Source organism: Caloenas nicobarica, chromosome 10, assembly GCF_036013445.1.
Source record: "Caloenas nicobarica isolate bCalNic1 chromosome 10, bCalNic1.hap1, whole genome shotgun sequence".
NCBI classification, from domain to species: Eukaryota; Metazoa; Chordata; class Aves; order Columbiformes; family Columbidae; genus Caloenas; species Caloenas nicobarica.
In genome coordinates, this window is record NC_088254.1 from 20616353 (window position 1) to 20635810 (window position 19458).

The 19458-nt window shown below is 45.7% G+C and overlaps 3 protein-coding genes across 5 annotated transcripts in view; all 3 read right to left on the reverse strand.

The window, feature by feature from the left end:
• Positions 1 to 244: 244 nt before the first annotated feature.
• SELENOS (selenoprotein S) lies at positions 245 to 7357 on the reverse strand. 3 transcript variants are annotated; one of them, XR_010606735.1, is made up of 7 exons: positions 7233 to 7357; positions 6904 to 7038; positions 4706 to 4812; positions 3249 to 3338; positions 3067 to 3145; positions 2844 to 2976; positions 1019 to 1100 (listed from the first exon to the last, which is right to left on the reverse strand). XR_010606735.1 is itself a non-coding variant. In XM_065641685.1 (6 exons), exons 1-6 carry the CDS (start codon positions 7315 to 7317, stop codon positions 1021 to 1023), a joined length of 576 nt encoding a protein of 191 aa, XP_065497757.1. In that variant the 5' UTR covers positions 7318 to 7357; the 3' UTR covers positions 245 to 1020. The 3 variants fall into 3 exon arrangements, 2 of the variants coding, with proteins under 2 accessions (XP_065497757.1, XP_065497758.1); XM_065641685.1 differs by lacking the exon at positions 2844 to 2976 and having other exon boundaries at positions 245 to 1100; XM_065641686.1 differs by lacking the exon at positions 1019 to 1100 and having other exon boundaries at positions 1119 to 2976.
• Positions 7358 to 7622: 265 nt separating this feature from the next.
• Positions 7623 to 13449, reverse strand: SNRPA1 (small nuclear ribonucleoprotein polypeptide A'). Its single transcript, XM_065642074.1, has 9 exons — positions 13319 to 13449; positions 12637 to 12784; positions 12076 to 12154; positions 11649 to 11695; positions 10827 to 10929; positions 10208 to 10287; positions 8913 to 8988; positions 8388 to 8481; positions 7623 to 7813 (listed from the first exon to the last, which is right to left on the reverse strand). Exons 1-9 carry the CDS (start codon positions 13398 to 13400, stop codon positions 7755 to 7757), a joined length of 768 nt encoding a protein of 255 aa, XP_065498146.1. The 5' UTR covers positions 13401 to 13449; the 3' UTR covers positions 7623 to 7754.
• Positions 13450 to 17710: 4261 nt separating this feature from the next.
• Positions 17711 to 19458, reverse strand: part of PCSK6 (proprotein convertase subtilisin/kexin type 6) — a 37014-nt gene continuing 35266 nt past the window's right edge. The window contains exon 21 of the mRNA XM_065641589.1: positions 17711 to 19339. Coding sequence (XP_065497661.1) covers positions 19242 to 19339 — 98 coding nt within the window. The 3' untranslated portion in view covers positions 17711 to 19241. The remainder of the gene's footprint in view (positions 19340 to 19458) is intronic.

A 19458-nucleotide genomic window follows, 5' to 3' on the forward strand; every position in this document is an offset into this window, starting at 1 on the left:
CACTTTTCAAATCTGGGGAAAACTTGATCCGGTCTTAACCTGAAGGTGACTCTTCTAAAAGTCACGATTTAGAACACAGAACACCCAAATAAAGCAAAAGATAACAACTTAAAAAAAAGTCTTTTCTTCATGGAGGAAGTCAAATGAAAATAATTTCATTTGATCTCTTATCTTGCTTTATACACATTTATTGCACTAGAATCTAAGCCCTCTATATAAAAAGATGCTGTAGAAAACCACAAGATTGTAAATACTAGATTTATGATTTGTTTGCAATTATATTTAATATAATAGTATTTTTCTTTTTTACAAAGCCGTTGAAATAAAAAAAAAAAAAAAGACAAAACAAAACAGGAATAGCAAGAACCGCCCCCATCTGCTGTCTAGTATCAGTAATCCTCACTGGTTTGTTCACCATTTATAAGGAAAACGTCATTCAAGGTAGCTTGTCACAGAGACTCTTCTGCAATAACCGGCCTTTGGTGCAAATCCATGGTGTTTGCCAGTTCATCTGTTTTTTTCTGGAAGTCCCTCCGCCTACAATTCAAGGTGTCTGCCAATGCTAATATTCTTCCCCTCTGAAGTACCTTGCAGCCAGATATGGTAAATCTGGTAAGAGATGTCTGAGGACAGTAAATATCCTCATTTTACAGAGGGAAACCAAGCGTGGATAATTAAATTTGCCTGAGGCCAGTGTTTTGAATAGCCAGCGCAGAACCAGATCTCACAATCCCAGGTGATCTACCTTGGTGGGAGACTACACTTCCTCTCTGTAGAAGAGTGAAAATTAACTGATTACACTGAAATTGTTTCTTTTTTTATCCTCTCTGAGAGGATCCGGGTATTTTTCCTGTGCAGTATCAGCTTCTGCGCTATTTGGAAATGGCATAAATCTGTTTTCAAGTCAACACCTGCACTAAGCCTGGTCCCAAAGGAGTCCCTGTGACCCGCAAACTGTAGGCAGCGAGACGGGGGTACGATCAAGCCCGCCAGTGACACGAGACACCGGGGGGGTTAACCTCATCCACCTGCCGATGGGCCTCTGCGGCCTGGTCTCCAGGAACAAGTGCCGCCTCCTTCTCCAGACAGCGGGTTATAGCCTAGAAATGCAGAGGAGAAATCCACCGTGTTAATATTTGCCCTCAACAGACCTTCACCAACACACAGGGAACACAAAAAATAAATCCCACAATTATTTGCACCTTGTTTATATTTACTACACAGGCAGCATTTTAAGGAAAAGGAAAGCAGAGAAAACATCCAGACTTGAGATGGTTTATTTTTGTAGTGCTAACAGTAAAAGCCCTTGCAAAACACTTATGTTTTAATTTAATCAATTCAGATTAAATTAAATTGAAATTAATTACCATTTAATTTCTCTAAGTCTGCACTAAAGCTTTAATGCTGCTCTGCAGAGTAAACAGAGCAGTAACTCTTACAGTAAACTCTGTAAGAGTGAACCTGTTCTCTAAGAGCCCTAATAGGGACTTAAAAGAATCTTTTATTCCAGTCCTGCAAAGAAGGGATACTCTGAAGGTCAAAGGTGGATCCACTCATTACTACTGTAAGATTTTTTTTTAAAGAACTTGAAAAGGCGAGTATAGATGGTAAGGCAAACAGATACTTCAGATGAACATCCTAACACCAGAACTATCAGCAACTTTATTTTACAAGTATGTACTCTTGGCAAATGTCCTCAATTTGTTCTGTACGAGGTAAAGAAAAGACAACCGCAAACCTAAGAGTGTTGCTAACCAAGCAGGTTTCAAAGCAACTTGTTCCACTGAAGCTTCAAACGTCACCTCCACCTTTGAAGTTTTTCTCAGACTAACCAAGTTCTGCTTTCCAGCTTAATTCAGCAGCTGAACAGTGCAGATGGTTCTTTCACTTCATGCTGATCTACCACATGAGAAGATCAGAGACCTCTGATTCTATCATCTGTTATTTAAGCAAAGATTTTTCTTAGGATGAAACTAGGACAGGTCCCTCAACTCAGCTGCCCTGATCCTGGTATTAGAACAGGTATGGCCCATGTGTTCCTCATCCCCCATAGTGGGGAATATCCTGGGCAAGAGCTATAAAAGATATTTGACAGATCAGACATCAGACTGCACTCATATTAAACAGCATGAGATGAATCAATCCGTCAGTTCCTTCAGATGTTGTCAACGGCTGCCAGTAAAAATATTCAAAGCAGAAATTTCAGTACTGCACTGTTATGAAGGTTTAACTTGTTTAATCAAGAATCTTCGGGTTTCATACATTTGATCAAGTGACTGACTGAGCACGGCACCCTAAGTGGGTTTCCCTTTTAGTCTGACATGACTGAGGCTGTCAAGATGATCCCCTCCACTATGGAAAATTGTAATTAAAATATTATACCCAAATTAGTGCTTGCAGGCTCTTTGACCAGCTAGGAGATGAGTTGCGTGGCCGATACACGGCAGTGATCCTAACACAGGCTATATAAGGCCACAGAGAGCAGTTCATCCATCACGATAATTTCAGCAGCTGACAGTGAATTTAATGATAAGATCCTCTGGCAGTTTGAGAGTTGGTAAGAGTTTCTACATCTGCAGGATTTATATATTCAATAGGTCATTCCTGTGATCTCTGAGAAGGTCACGTTTTGCGTAACAAAGTCTTTCATCTGCCTGAATCTACGTAGTACAAGGCAAAATATCTTCTCCCTGCGTTTAGTGAGTACTACAGGTGATTGAAAGAAAGATCAGATAGTAAAATATTGGGCTTTTACAATAATGGGGGAGGGATCCCAGAAATACTGTGAGAATATATGATTTTGAGTCACGAAAATCTCAGTAAATTATGGCAAAAGCATTTACAAGAAAACTGAAACACTGTTTGCCCAGGGAAAAGCACCACAGAATCTTCCTGCCAGGTTTTGCACAACATGCAATGCCGGCCACACTGGTCAGCGGTAAAGAGCTCGTTTGTAAGGCGCATTTTGTTTCCTCCCTGAAGAAGAGAAAAAAATATGTACAATGACTGTGTACACAGCTGGATAAATGTTTCAAGCTCAGAATATCTTCAGAATTTCATACTTACCACCTCCTCGCAAGGGCTTTTTGTTTGGTTTGGATTTGGGGACTGCTGATGAGGTGGAGGCACCGGATTCTACTTCATGCTGTTCACAAAAGCAAAAGTTACTCAGAATTTAATCAATGTGAATTTCAGCTAATCTCATCAAATAAACATAATTGTAACCTGATTAACAATGCAGTTGTTACCTGATTCAGTTTCAGGTTTCCTTTATAGCTTTTTCCTTCTTGCATACTTTCCCACATGGCTATTTTCTGCCTTCTCTTTTCTTCTTCAAGCTAAGGAACAAATCCAGGACATGCCAGACTAAGATTCCAGAACTAACAGAATTCCCAGTGCTACAGAAACAGCTACAACAGGCTCATCAAAAACTAAGGCACGTATCTTTATCTGATGCAGTATCTCCAAGTTTATGGAAGCACTTACTTTTTTAAACACCCACACCTTCCCAGCCACAGAACCACCCCTCTTCAATACATACAGATCGTGTCTGCAGCTTCTTTTGACTGCTTGAGGCTTAAAAGCATTTAAAAAATAAAACAGAACCAAGCGGCAAGCTTAAATCCTGAGTTTATAAAAAGCACGGAGTAAAGAATATTGCATATGACAGTAATTTAATGCACAATGTAGGATTCTACAGAAAAAAATGTGTTTTTCAAAGGAACGAGACAGCCAGCTACATATTTACATCCCAATATACATTATTGAGGCTTCTCTCAGCTCTCTTCTAAAGCAATTTATCCTCAAAACAATATAAATTAATGGTTAAGAAAGACTTGCTTACTTCTCAACAAACAGAAAGCAAACGAGGTAGCTACTCCATCCAGACAAAGAAAGCAAACTCCCCAGTTCAAGCACACTACACTTAGATTTTTTACATAGTAGCTATTTTTTTCCACAATATGAGTTTTCATTCATTTTTAACTGCCAATATTGCATGAAGCATCAGCTACAAACTGAGGTCTGAATGTACCTGACTGAAAAAATAGAAACAGCAGAGCTGGGATTAACGAGCTATATTACTGCTATGCTGATCACATCCACTTTTCTACGCTGCCCCACACAGCAATATGTTATTCCTCATTATCTCAAGCAGTAGTTCAAACCATCAAATTACAGCAATGTTGAGCTACATTTCTAAGAATTTATATTTGCCATTAGGAACAGAAAATACGTATGCAGTAGTACAGTTAATCCACCAGTAAATCCCCTCTAGCCATTCACTGCGCATATAACTAAGATTCTGTAGGGAATAGATTCACCTGGAAAAAGACAAAGACCAGGCCCACAGAGTCCCACGCACACACTTGTGGAGAAGCAAGCGCCACAGAGATTAATATTACATGTATCAATCATTCTAATCAGCAAAGAGCATGAAGACAGCAGGTCAGCACAGCATTTAAGAACGAGCTTGCATTCCTGAAGGTCTGTTGTGAGAACTACTGCCTGTTACTGCTCTGTGGATCAAACTGTATCCAAAAATGGTAAAAAGTGGTAAAGTATGGGGGTAAAACCCACCACCCACATTCCAGCAGAGAGATCGAGTCTCCTTCTGGTATCTAGCACAGAATAAACCTTTCCATAGCAGCAGCAAAGTACTTGATAACGAATTTATGAGTTAAAGAAAGAAACGCTCTCTGGTTACCTGTCTTTGTTTTTCTTTGTATCTTTCTGCTTGTGCATTCAACTCCTCTTGCATCCTGAGGCGAGCTGCTGCCAAAGCTTCCTGCCTTCTTACCACCACTTCAGGTTCTAGGAGATTGGGAAAGAGTTTGCAAAGATGTTCAGAATAAATTCTAAACGGTCTCATCAAAGAATTGTAATAAGGGAAGGCTCACATCTCCCTCTACAGCTGTTTTGCAGAAAATCACAGCTCAAGTTCAGTTTTCAGTTAATCTTTTACAGTAATTTATATGCTGATTTAAATTTTATAACATTTCAATATTTTTAGAGCAATTGCTTTAATGGTTTTTTAATGAATAAGGAGACCAATGTAATGAACCCATAAAAAATTAAAATTCACAGTTCTAGGATACTTGCTTCTATTTCTGAAGGATTTGTTTGATACAAATAATTTCAGAAATATCACATATGCTTCGCAGGGATTCCATTTTTACCCAGAGAACTTCTTTTACACAGAAGCCCAAGGCAACCAGCCCACATTCCCTCCTACTCTTCCTGGCAATTGGTCCTGCTTGTTTCATTACAGCAGATTTAACATGCCCCAGCAGCAGAGAAATTACTTACAAATATCACACGTCTCAAGAAAAAAACAGTACTCTCAGAAAATCTACACTGAGTCACCACTTCTCTTCATGGTTGGCCTTTAGGAGAAGTCAAAATACAAATGATATCCAAGCAAAGGCAAATATTACTTTTTTTTTTCCTAGTAGCTGAAGTATCTCTACATTTGTTTGTCTCCTCATATGTTTGCTACCATCCAATGATGAATATGTAAAAGAAATTTCACTACGTTCAGTAATTTCATTTTATAGGCAGTTTTGGTAATTAAATCAGGATTTAATTAGCATTACAAAAGAACACCAGTAGGATAAGGGCACTTGAGTAATATTTTCTGGGGCCCCATGTAGTTCCATGCCAACACGCCAAAGGAATCAGCGCCGAGCACTTATTGTTTTGGCAGACACATCAGCACAGCCTGTCCTTTACGGCAGTGAGGCTCCAAACGAAGCAGGATGAGGACTGTGTAAGACTGACTTGCCACACTTGAGAAAGTAACACAGACAAGAGGCAGTTACACCCCAAATGTACACAATCCTGCCAGAGTAGGAACTATGACGGAATAATTGACAGGAGAGATAACGAATATTAATTTAAAATTAATATTAGTAAAGAAGTTTTCCCCAGTGTTTAGGTTTCAATGTTCTGGTTTTGTTTGGTAAGTCTAAAAGTTATTTGATAACTGACCACAGCTAATTTTAACCACCATTCTCTCAGCTCCTGCACTATACAAGAGCAGCTATTCCCTTGTTCTACAACGTTCCACTCTTTATCTCCCAACCACACTACTTTGGGACACAATCCTTCCCTAACAACCTTTTAAAACCACTTCTCTTGGTTCAACCTTTCCCCAGTGATCTCTTCAGAAATATGATCTGAACATTTTCATGGGCCAAAATGGTTATTCTGAGTATCGCTCACCGCTAAGACCACCCCCAGAACTGAACCACTTTTTCATATAATTGTAGATTAGTTTGGGGTTGAAGGGACCTTCCCAGCTCTTCCCGTCCAACCCCTACCATGAACAGGGACATCTGCACCAGCTCAGGTTGCTCAGAGCCCCGTCCAGCCTGGCCTGGGATGTCTCCAGGGATGGTTCAGCCACCACCTCTCTGGGCAGCCTGGGCCAGGCTCTCACCACCCTCAGGGGCAACAATTTCTGCCTCATGTCCAGCCTGAATCTCCCTCCTTTAGTTTAAAACCATCACCCCTCGTCCTATGGCAACAGGCCCTGCTCAAAAGTCTGTCCTCGTCTTTTTTATCAGCCCCTTTTAAGTACGGAGAGGCCACAATAAGGTCTCCCCGGAGCTTCTCTTCTCCGGCTGAACACCCCAGCTCTCTCAGCCTGCCCTCCCAGCAGGGCTGTTCCAGCCTCGGGTCATTTCTGGGGCTCCTCTGGCCCCTCTCCAGCAGGTCCATGTGTGTCCTGTGCTGAGGGCTCCAGAGTTGGACGCAGCACAGCTCGTTATTAAATAAAGACTCTGTTTGTGGGTCTGAGCAGCTGTCAGACATCCCATCGCGCCAGCAGAGCGCCAGCAGGTACCTGAGGGAACACAAGCACCACTCTGTACAGCTCCAGAGAACAAGCAACGACTGACTCACCCAGAGCTGCGTCAGCTGCTCCCGCCCGGCCGCTCGACCGGGCCGCCAGGCTCTGGGACACCTTCTGCATGAGGAGGTAGATGGCGACGGCGGCCAAGAGGATGTACCAGCCATAGCTGGCCAGCAGGGAGCCCACTGTGACGGAGACAAGCCGGAGGTGAGCTCAGGCTGGGGGGGAACGAGCCCACCCAGCCCGACGGCGAGAGGAGGAGGCGGCCCCGGGGGGGACGCGGCTCACTCAGCGAGCGGGCGAGCCCGCTGGGGTCCCCTCATCCCCGCCACCCGCACCTCTCCTCAGCCCGGAGCCCCCCGGCCCCGCTGCCCCTCACCCGTGTGCTGCAGAACCTCCAGCCCGCCCCGGCCCAGCGCCGCCTGCCCGGGACCCGGCCCGGCCCCGCCGGCCCCCAAGTCCATCGCCCGCCGCCGCCGCCGTGGCCGCCTCACATCCGGGAACCGCCCAATCACCGCCCTCCTCGTCCTCCGCCACCTCAGAGCCAGGGAACCAACCAGCAAGCGAGGCTTCCCCTCGCGGGCCAATGGAAAGGCGGTAGCGAGTACCGCTGGGACATCATGGCTACGCCGGCCAATGAGAAGGGAATGGGCATAAGGCAGCCAATCAGGGTGCGCAAGTGTGCTCCTCCCCCTCCCGCCGCCATGGCCGTCCCGTCACCACAGCCCGGCCCGGCGCTCCAGCGGGGAAGCGGACGCGGCACCGCGAGGAAAAGAAAAAAACATTCGTTTATTGAACGCCGAAATGCGCTGGGACAGGGAACGGGGGACGGCTGCCGAGCCCCCGGCAGGGAGGACACGAACGGGGTCCGGGGAAGCGCTGGGGCCGGCAGGGCCCGGGCTCAGGAGCCGTTGGGCACCGGATCTTCTTCCATTTCTTCCTCAGCATCCTCCGAGGGGCCTGAAATGAGACGGCGGTTTCAGGGCGGTTACTGCACGTGTTGGTTCTCTTTCCCACATGCGCAATGTTAATTTTCACCCCTCTGAAGAGAGGCAGGAATAATACGAATTAAATACCTCTCCAGAAAAAAAAAAAATAGCTCTAATATACTGAAAAGAGGCAATATTGCCAGTCTGCAGTGAAGATTCGTCCATGCAGAGACCTCCCGGAGATGACAGAGACATTCCTGTGCCCCCACCCAAGGCAATAACACTCAGAACAAGAGTCTGGGTGCACTTTGCAATTAATCTCATTTTTTTTTAAATTACCGGGACAAGCTGTTTGGAGTTAACCACTACAGCAAATCACTTTGGGCTGACGTTTGGCACCGCATTCTCGGGGGCACTCAGGTGCAGCTGCCACGGACACAATCCTCAGTTACACCAACCATAAAGTTAAACTCATTTTAAACAATTTTTTTTGGCTCCCTGTTTGGCCCTTCCAACATAACTCCCCACGGCGATCACACAAAGCATCAGGAAGCAATGAAGAGAGGCAGATTCTATTTGGGAAGGTAATAAAAGCACGGAGTTACCTGATTTTCTTTCTCTGCCGGGAATCTGCCCAGCCTGTAACAAGCCTTTCAGTCGCTCCACTTCAGCCAGAGTCGTGGCATTGGCAATAGCGGTCTGAAAAACAGACAAAAGAACACGATGAATCTTCACATACAGTATTTCAGTCTGCTGAGAATAAACATAAACCCAAGATTTTTTTTCAAGTGAAGTGAAGCTAAGCCTCTGCAGAACGTTTTACAAAATTCTAGTTCTAGACATTTTACAGATGACCAAGCACAATCTTGCTTCACTCCTTATTAAACAAAGGGCTCTATCATGGGAGAGCACTAAGCTCAGACCAAATTTTCATTTAAGTTCTCAAAGCCCACATGTATCATAACAGATGCAAAATTACAGAAAAAGCACCTAAAACATTAAGTTAGGACACACTGTTCTATTCATCTGAACAGAGCTGGGGTTGCCAGAAGGAAGGAAACCTTTGTTAAGCTCAGATCCGCAAGTTTTTCTCCTCCACTTTCAGCTCTGTGTGCTGTCAACATATTTACCTTAATTGCCTCGACGTCCCCTGGGGAGGGCCCAGCTTTCTTTTTGTCAGTTGGCAAACCAGCACCTGGATTGAAGCTTCAAAGGAAAAAAGACTCATTACATCATTTTGAAGAGTAAGTGCTTCTCTAACTTCCAAACTAGGTTTGGAAGCATTTCATTCAATCAAGTGTAGTATCTTATCTTTGTTAACAAACTGATACAGTGAAGTTGCCTCCTTCAGAAACACCAACGTTTCCCCCCCTCCCTTTCATCTGCTCATAGAGGCAGACCTTAACTTTATAAAATTAAGCAGTTGACAAAAGCTATTGGATTTGGATGTTGGTGAACACTCAGGTCTGTCACCATTCCAAAAGCAGGGTGGATAAATAAAGAGTAACTGAAATTGGGTTTCCTGTTCTCATACATCTGATATTACAACAGCCTGTATTGAAGCCTACACTAGACTGGATGTAATCTTAACACTCAAAAGTTATCTGCTGCTGCTTTAAAAAAAAAAAGATAAAAATCTGTAGTATGTGAAAATGGATGTTACTTACTAATCATCTGAAATCTCCTGCAATGCTGACCCAGTGTCAGAGTGCTGCAACCTCTTTTGCAGCTACAGAAAGATTTTCTTCATATGTTTATTGAGCTATTTAGTTCAATCACCTACTTGTTCTAAAACTATCACAGACCTGAACCCCCATCCACTCATAAATTAGCACTGGAGTCCATCTATAATTTTAAATGCTAAATACATTCAAGATTTTAAAAATTTAACTATGAATTTGGAAATACTATTGCCATACATGATCCAAATTCTGATTTCCAAATAGGTTGATGAAAGATTAAACAAAACTATGACATACCACTTAAGAATTAAACTAAACAAACATACATTAACTGAAAATTTTAATCTGCATTTATTCTTCTCATTACAGCAGATTTTACAGTTTATATTCCCTGGCAAACAAAAAAATTTTCATTACCAATCGTCTAGGAAAAACAAATCAAAACAACAAAATAAACAATGGCCACTTCTCTCCAGTTAAATAACAAAGAGAAAAAAATTAAATTAAGGTTTCCTGCTTGGTGACTAGAATCAATCCACCCTGACCAAAAATCTCATGGAAAATTATTTCTGAGATGTATTCACCACCATCCAAAAATCGGGATGCTTGGACAAGGTGCTTGTGGCTACCAAAGCTTTAAGGCATCCTGCCAGTAGCTAATATCTCAGTTTACTAAAAACGCACACAAACAACGTGGTGTTTCTGAAGGAGAACGCCAGTGTAGATTTGTTATTTTATCTTACGTTTTTGTTCTCCTGGCAATATCCTTTGCAAGCTGTGCACCCCGTTTGCCCTTGAACATTTTCTCTGCCTCCTGTCGCTCCTACAGCGATACCACACACACAAAGTTAATTTAAGAACATCGCATTTTGCAAAGCTTCCGTCCTTGCAAAGAAAGACACTTTGGCTCATCTTCAGCAGTGGACAATGGTACGAGGAGACCAGATTAAGAACAAGCAAGTAAACACTGAGCACACGCTCACGCTCAAGGCAGAGCAATCTAATGCTCTTAAAAGTACAAACTCTTTCCCACACTCATCTTCACTGAAAGCAAATGGCTCTGTTGCGGTTGCCCATTTCTTTCTCTACAGGTCTTTCTACTAATACCAGAAGGCCAGAAAAGAATCACACTAAACAAAGGTAGTAAAACATAATTAAACATAATTATAACAGACTATACCCTTAACAGAATGAAACCATGGAAGAAAACAAGGAGAGTGGTTTAGAGCCACTTATGATACACAGTTTCAGTAAAATTTACAACTATGGCAAAAAGCTCATGGTTACCACTGAATTTTCAAGAATTTAACAACAACAAAAAAGGTTTCAATCTTGTGCTGAATCAGAAAAAAGTAGACTTACTTTGAGTTTCACTTTTTGAAAATCCAGTACTCTGACCTGGGGAACTTTGTGGATTACATATAATCTGTAATGCTTCTTATTTGTTACAGGATTCCTTAAAATGCTACAAAGTAAATAAAGGTTATAAAGAGGCTCTTAATGTAAAATATTTTAAAATATGCTTATATTGAAATACATTAATATACTTTAAATGTAGTCATGTACCATCTGCTGTAACAGACAACAAATAACGAGCCTACTGACAGTGTTCTTTGGTATTATGAAAACATAGCAAAAACTTGCACTTTAAAGTATTTTATTAATTAAGTAGATTTTATTGAAGAACCTAAAGAACAACCTCAAAATATTAAAACCAAACAAATAAACAAATAAACCCCAGGCCTAAACCATCACATTACCTACCTGGACACTGATCAACCAAAAAAAAATCACAGGACAAATTGCTTTTCTTTTTTGGTCCCTTGCACCAAATGTAATGTTACTGAAAAGTCATTGTTCACATATAATTTAAACTATTTTGTAACAAGTTTAAAAGCTTAGGTTTTTGGTTTTTGAAGGTTAAGGTTACTTCAATGCTTGCATATTGATTTACAGAAATGTTACACCTCATTGCTCCAACAGTCTGTAATATAAAGCCTCACCCATTAAATACCAGGTATTTCTGATGAGTAGTGGAAACATTTTTATCAATTCAATTTTTAAGCATAAGGAATCTGCCACAGCACTTTAAAAGGTGAATTCCAGATCAAGGTGGAGAGCCAGGCCAGCAACAGAGTTCAAACAGCAGACAAAAGAGCAGCTTTTCCTTTCAAGATTACATACCTCAGGTAAGTCAGGGATTTAATAGTTGCTAATGGATCCAGTTCACCCTACGCAATGGGAACACAGTAAGAAATTGTAAGTCTATTAATGAGAATCAAACATTTGAAAACAAAGTTCCTGAACTTATATCTGTTTTAGAGACCAATTGGAATTACTGCAATTAGTTTAACAGGAAACCCACAATGAATTTGTGACTGCCATTCCACTGCATGCTGCAAATTATGTTCTTTAAAATACATAAACCATTAACTACCACCAAAACCATCTGATATTGCTCTAAAGAAAAAGAAATAAAGCTAATTAGAAAGACAAGTAGTACCAATTATTACCAAAAGCGTATGACAGTACTCTCAGGGAAAAGGTCAATTAGGAACATGACAAACACAAATTTCAGCTTGTTTAGACTGATCCCGTGTCAACAGCTTACCAGCTCAGCAATGTTGTTGTTGGTAAGAATGAGCTCCGTCAGGCTGGGCAGAGCCTGCTCAAGGCTTTCACCAATCCGACTAAGGAAGAACAAAACCCAAAGGTTTAACTTAGGCCAGAAATTACCAAAGGTGAAGAAGGCAGAAATATGATAACATAGCGGATTTCCCTGTAAAACAACCCAGTCTGACACTGGCAGAAGTTTGGGTTAGCACCCCCTACAATACTATTTCTAATACAGCTGGCAATAAATACCAGCCATTGCTGTAAGGGTAACAGATGCAATATGAGATTTATGTTCATTTGCTTGCAGGTATCACCATTTTCTTTTCTTTATGAGGATGATACTGAAATCCAAAGTCTGTGGACAAATTCTGAACTCTGCATCTCATTGTCATGTCTGAAAAATGATGATTGACTTTTGTAATGAATGAGGCAGTGCTCAGCACTGATATTTTTTCCATAAAACAAACACTTTCACACATACCCAGCACTGAAAGACAAACACAGACTTTTTTTCATCTGCCCTTGGGTCCCATCTGGCCAAAATACAAACACTTACCAAATCCTATTGTTATTCATCAGAAGAGTTTTCAGCCGCCTCAACAGAGGGAACCCATCCAGTTTACGGATCTCATTGTCAGAGAAATCAATCGCATCGAACTGGTCCAGAGTGGCACCCAGGTTCTCAATAACAGGGATTTTATAGCCTGGGGAGAGAACGCAAGACGGGAATTAGATTGTGCTCACAGGAAAGCAGAACAAAGCACAAGACAGTGCGTGGGGGGCATATCTGGATGGACTGAGGACACGTATAGTCTCAGCCAAAACATCTCCGCAATAACCCTTCTCCGCACCACACACTCTCCCCTCAAAGCCAACAGCCCCCACTGCTTTTCCAAACCATCCCTCCTCAACAAACACCCCGAGTCCCTCCGCACGTTCCCTCAGCCAAAACCCACCTTTCTAGTACATCCCTCGTGGGTCCCACCCCCCCAACACTGCAGGTTCCTCCGACGTTTCGCCCCAAAATCCCCTTCCACGCATCCCCTCCCCCGGGTTCCTCCGCGACTGGAGCCCCTTTAGCCGTCCCCAAGCCCCTGCAGGCCCCTCCGCCAACCGGCTCCCCCGTCCCGCTGCAGCCCCTCGCAGACCCCCAGGCCTCAGGCCCATTCCCGGCACAGGCCGCACCGCCTCCCAGCCCGCCCCTCCGCCCACGCCAGAGCCCCGCCGAGCCCGCGCACCGCGCAGGTCGAGCTCGCGGTCGCGGACGGCGTTGGTGTATTGAGCCGCCTGCTCGATCAGCTCCGCCGTGAGCTTCACCATCCCGCCGGGCCGGGCCCCGCCGCGCCGCTGCCGCCCGCGCCGCCGCCAGCCCACGCTGCCGAGCGCCGAGCCGCGCCAGGCCGAGCAGCCGAGCGCCGAGGGGCAGGAACCGCCCCGCCCTCACCTCAGCGCTCCGCCCCACCCGGGGGTCATAGGATAGAATCGCAGAATCACAGAATAGTTTGGGTGTGAAGGGCCCTTCCCAGCTCCCCCAGTGCCCCCCCTGCCATGAGCAGGGACATCTGCACCAGCTCAGGTTGCTCAGAGCCTTGTCCGGCCTGGCCTGGGATGTCTCCAGGGATGGGGCATCCACCACCTCTCTGGGCAGCCTGGGCCAGGCTCTCACCACCCTCAGGGGCAACAATTTCTGCCTCATGTCCAGCCTGAATCTCCCCTCGTTTAGTTTAAAACTGTCACCCCTTATCCTATCGCAACAGGCCCTGCTAAAAAGCCTGTCCCCATCTTTCTTATTGGCCCCTTTTAAGTACAGAAAGGCCACAATAAGGTCTCCCCAGAGCTTCTCTTCCGCAGCTGAACCCCCCAGCTCTCTCAGCCTGCCCTCCCAGCAGGGCTGTTCCAGCCTCGGGTCATTTCTGGGGCTCCTCTGGCCCCTCTCCAGCAGGTCCATGTGTGTCCTGTGCTGGGGACCCCAGAGCTGGCCCAGCCCTGCAGGGGGGTGTCACAGAGCAGAGGGACAGAGTCGCCTCCCTGACCTGCTGCCCACGCTCCTTCTGATGCAGCCCAAGATGCAATCGGCCTTCTGGGCTGCAAGTGCACGTTAAACATGTCCATGGGTCAGGGGGGTCCCTTAGCAGCCCCCACCAGGCCGTTCTCCTCCATCTTTGTTCCCCTCGTCAACCTCACCCCGTTAAAGGTGTTTTAATGTTAATTTTCGGTGCAGTTGAAGCCTCCCGGCTGCAGGGAGGGCCGAGGAGCAGCTCAGCCTCCAGCGGTGGCACCGGCAGCGCTGCGGCAGCCTGTCAGCAGAGGGATCTGCTGTCCCGCCAACGCCTCTTCCCTCAGCAAAGCAACCCCGAGCACCCTGGGGTGCCCCCGACACCACCCCGAGCAGCCCGGCCTGGCTGCCCCAGAGCTGGTGGGCCCTGCTGGGACCATCCCCATCCCTGGAGACATCCCAGGCCAGGCTGGACGGGGCTCTGAGCAACCTGAGCTGGTGCAGATGTCCCTGCTCATGGCCGGGGTGGCACTGGGGGAGCTGGGAAGGGCCCTCCAACCCAAACCATTCTATGATTCCTTGCTGAGGTGGGTTCCTCCATATTCCCCCGTGTTATCATATATCGATGACGTAGACAGTGGGATCAAGCTTGTGGATGACACCAAGCCGAGTGGTGCAGGTGACACTCCTGAGGGACAGGATGCCACCCAGAGGGACCTGGACAAGCTCGAGAAGTGGGGCCATGTGAACCTCGTGAGGTTCAACAAGGCCAAGTGCAAGGTCCTGCATCTGGGTTGGGGCAACCGCCGATATCAGTCCAGGCTGGGGGATGAAGGGATGGAGAGCAGCCCTGCTGGGAAGGACTTGGGGGTACTGGTGGGTGGAAGATTGGACAAGAGCCGGCAACATGCACTTGCAGCCCAGAAAGCGGATCAACTACAGCTCTTGGTGCTTTCTCTCCTTCAGCCTTTGCTCCTGGATGTAGGGTTGCCCATAAACACCTTCTACCTGCAGCATTTGAGACAGTCACTCTGGCACTTCCACATGTGTTCCTGGTTCCAGAGAAGCCGTGATGGGCTGGGAACACGCCCCGGGCTGTGGCATGACATTCAGATACAACGTACTTTAGGTTGTCACTGCACTCCCTCTTATCTGCTTTAGGAATTTGGGGAACTGCGAGGAAGAGCTGGAGGGAGCTGTGGGGGAGCTGAGATGGCTCAGCAAGGCAATTCCAACACAAAGCTGCTTGGCCCCTGGCAGAGTTCGGTTTGCGGCAGTGGGGCTTTGCAGGAGGGTGAACCACAGCGTGGGCGACACGGACTGAAGGTGACATGCGAAGGGAAGTGGTTGAGCACCCCCAGGTCCCAAATCCTGCTGAACGTCACCAAGCCACTGCTTCTGCAGCCCTAGATATAAATACTTCCTTAGCCGTCAAGGTCCCCTGAGCGAAATGAGCCAGAATGATTTCTGCATCCACTGCTGTCAAGGGAAGGATCTTTCTCCCTGAGCCATGACATTTCTGTGAACTCAGAGGATGTGATAATAGGTTAAATGCTGCAGCCACATCTGGTACCAGGCAGAGATGGCTCATGCTTTTCCTTTGGGAGCATCAAGCAGCATCACCCTGAGAGTGCCGCCTGGCTGGTTCCCCAGGACCGCAGCGTCTGCTCTGCCCAGCGATCCCTGCAGAGGTGTCAGCTGGGGTCAGGCAGCTCCTGTGCTCCCTGCTTAACAAACACCCGCTCCAAAGCCATGTATGAAAGAACATGCTCAAGTTTTTATAACATCTGCATTTGTTTAAGAGCAGTTAGGAGAAAGCAAGTGAAAGAGAGAGAGCTGTCATAAGAAGAAATGAAGAATCTGTTGTACGTGACTCGGGAGTCATGCGGCGGTAAAGACAACAGAGTCTTCAGTCATTCCAGGCACTTGTTAAAATGAGACCCTCTTCAGCCTCCTGGAAAGCGGGTCCTGCCTCTGACAGGGCCAAATAAAACACGGACCTTTCGCCCTTAGCACAATACAGCTGTATGCCTCAGCTCTGCAGCCGCGATAGAATTGTAATTGAGAGCAGACAGGTTCTTGGTCTCAAATGCTGTACACAAGCTCTTAAAAGCCCTTTCTTTCTAATGGAAAGTCAAAGGAATGATTTTTAAGATGTATGTTCCCCACCTGCCACAAAATGGCAGATGGCCGTGGATGCAACCTCATAGCCAAACAGCAAACAAGGAGTCAGGCTGCACTAAGAAGATTTTTCCAGAAAACATCTATTGTAGATTTGCCTTTGGTGCCAAGAGACAACAGAGAAATGGGCTTTAATAAATTGCCTGAATATGCATTTTTCTTGAAGATACAGCCACTTTGATCCTCTGAGCATACCAGTGTCAGAGAGGCTTCAATAGCTCCAAGCGAGCATTGCAATAGCTTGGATAAATAATCCGAATTTTATTACTTTCCAGGAAATATTTCTGAGGCAGTTAGTGCCCTGGGAAACACTGGAAGCTGGTGGTGTTACATGAACTCAATGCGTAGAATTAGTTTCTTTCCCTGGCAGGCTGGAGGGCAGCAGAAAGCAGGATAAAGCTGGGACTGCTGGGGGATGGTCATCCTAAATTGCATTGCTTCACCCAGTGTGTATTTTAAGTTATGCCAAGGATGTAAGGGTAAACATATTTCTTTTTTTTTTTAAATTATTTTAGCATTTCAGTACATCTAAATATACCGGTGAGCAGGGTTTAGAGGCAGGCTGCTGTGAGGCAGAGCTGATGCCAGACTCCTGATTCACAACTCCCAGGTTTTGACTGTGTGACACAGCAACAGAAATGAAGCCAGGAGAATTTCACCCCTCTTCTGACCACTGATTTGGCCCGAGACCAAAAGGGGAATCCTGAAGCAACAGAAGGAATCATGGTTTGTGATAAACCACCTGATTAATTCACACTTATCAGATGACAAATGTGAAGACCTGTAAGACACATGAGCTCACAGCAGCACAGCTCTGTGAAAGCATCTTCCTTTGTGGGAGCACTCCGTTCCTTTTTTTTTTTTTAACACGTAAAAAGCTCAGTTCCAAATATCCAGGCACTACCCTGGGCGCCTGGCCCATAGTCAAACATTGCAAAACAGACAAACAAAAGGCTCCACAGCTCCCTCCGCTCTCCGACACGCCAGCAGCTCCTCTCCTTCCCCTGCGGTTCCCAGTGCCTCTGAAGTGCAGAGGGGCACTGGGGGCTGCAGGGTGCTCCGAATGCAGGTGGGAAAGGGGGACAAGCCCCTCTGCCAGCTCATCTGGCTGCAAATTCATTGCCCCCACAACCGGGGAATACACCCAGGTGTGCCCAAGCACGGCCCCAAACCCCGGTCGGACAGCCCTGGGTGCACCAGAGACACCAGCCCAGCCTGGCATGGGGTGGGTATTGAGAATACAAGTTTCCTCTGAAGGTAAAAGGCATTTATGAGAATAAAAGTGAGGTTTTTGCAGATGAAGCTCATCTGTTTCTCCTGCAGGTGTTCTCGGCTAATCAGGAACTCTGGCCAGGACAGATGCTTTGTCCAGCAAAATAAGGATGTGTGGTGCATCACTGACCTGCCTCTGGTCAGGATTTAGAAAAAGGAACAGATTCATTTGTCAGGGGAGATCAATAGTTTATTAACTTAAAGGTCAGTTCACCAAAGCTTCATCTTTCCTTGGGTTTGGACCAGGCGGGTGAGGACGGGTGACAATGTGGCTCTGCAGGCAAGCCCAAGCACGGCGCGTGTCGTCGCAACCGAAACCAAGCAGGGATTATCCTAGCTCCAAAAGGAACTGGTGACAATTTGTATTGTGAATTTCATTGGCAAAAAAGGTTTAACTTGTTAAGACTATTAAAAATGAAAATCAGAACATGCAGCGTAGGAAAGAGTATTCACATACATCTGGTGCAAAGAGTGGCTCTGCAGGGTCAGGGAGGAGAAAAGGAGGACATAAGACACAAAAGATTCCCCACTCCCATATAAAAAATAGTCCACAGAGAAAAAACCAAGGATTGTATAAGTTATTTTTAAAAAATCTGTAAAACAACATAACCAAGGATATTTTAAACACAATTATATAAACACCACATGACTTACTATTAAGAGAGAGCATGAAAAGTTTTGTTTTAAGGAAGAGTTTCGTAGAATTAAGAGTTTCCTGACCAAATCCTGGGAATGCCTCTTTTGGAAACAGATGCCCAAGAAAAATCACTGCCACGAACAGGAGGATTTTGTGAGGTGGGGGGGGTATCCACAGCAAAACAGGGGATAACGCAAAATACCAGAAGAGGTTAAGGGGAACACCATCTCATTTCAGGGAAGGATCTGGCTCATTCCAGAACTGAATTAATCAACTTAGTAGCAGTTCCAGGAGGGAAATACATTTCATGGTAAGGCTGTGACCCCCCAGGATGGTCCGTGCAGATGAACCCCCTCCCAAATCCAGACTCCCTGCAGGCACAGGGGGTTTTGCAAAGCCCTGCCAGACCCGTGGGGCTGATGCCCGCAGAGCCACATGGATCTGCTCTCGCTTTGGTCCTCAAAAATCTCCAGTTATTGCCACGGCCAGAGAGAAACAGCTACCGACTGAATCTGAACAGGAGTGCCAGAGCGGCCTCGAGGGCACCGCTCCGGGAACCACCTAATTCGTCGTTTTACGTATGTACAGAGCACGGCGCCGGCCGTTTGCAATGCAGGTTTATATCAGCCGTCACCTAGCAGAAAAGGGTACCAAAAATTTGAGCCAGAAACAGTCCTTTCTTCGCAGATGCGTTAAGTCCTGCATCCTTCTCAGCCAGGGCTCTCGCCAGCCGCTGGGAGCGGGCAGATCAGTAGGATTTCCACGAAGAACCAAGCGTGTGTACATGGATCATGCATTGGTCCCTGCTCACGAGGAGTGTTTGAGAGTATTAATATCACCGCTTGTCTGCTGCCTATCAGGACTCAATCATTCAGGGTACGATCCAATCTCTGCTTAACATATTGCTATAGAAACGCGCTGACAGTGATATTAAAGCTATCAAACTTCCAAGCAAATGCTTGACAGCACCATGTAAACTCTCCCAAAGCTGAAAAAATAAACTTTTGTCCTAAACATTTGGCAAAGACTGGGCTGGCAGTTGGTGGAAGTCCTGGATGGATGCAGCCGCTGAACTTTACCCGGCCATAAGACACGTCTGACAGCAGAACTGCACAAACAGCTTCTTTTCACAGAGCTTGTTTGATTTTACCATCTCACAGAAAGTCTTGTCAGCTGGGAGAGGCAAGGAACAAGAGAAAATGAGAGCAGATTAACATTTAAAATAAACAAACATCGCACGTAACAGGCGGTGCAACTCGTTCCGGTGTTGCAGGAGAGAATTGAAAACAAGT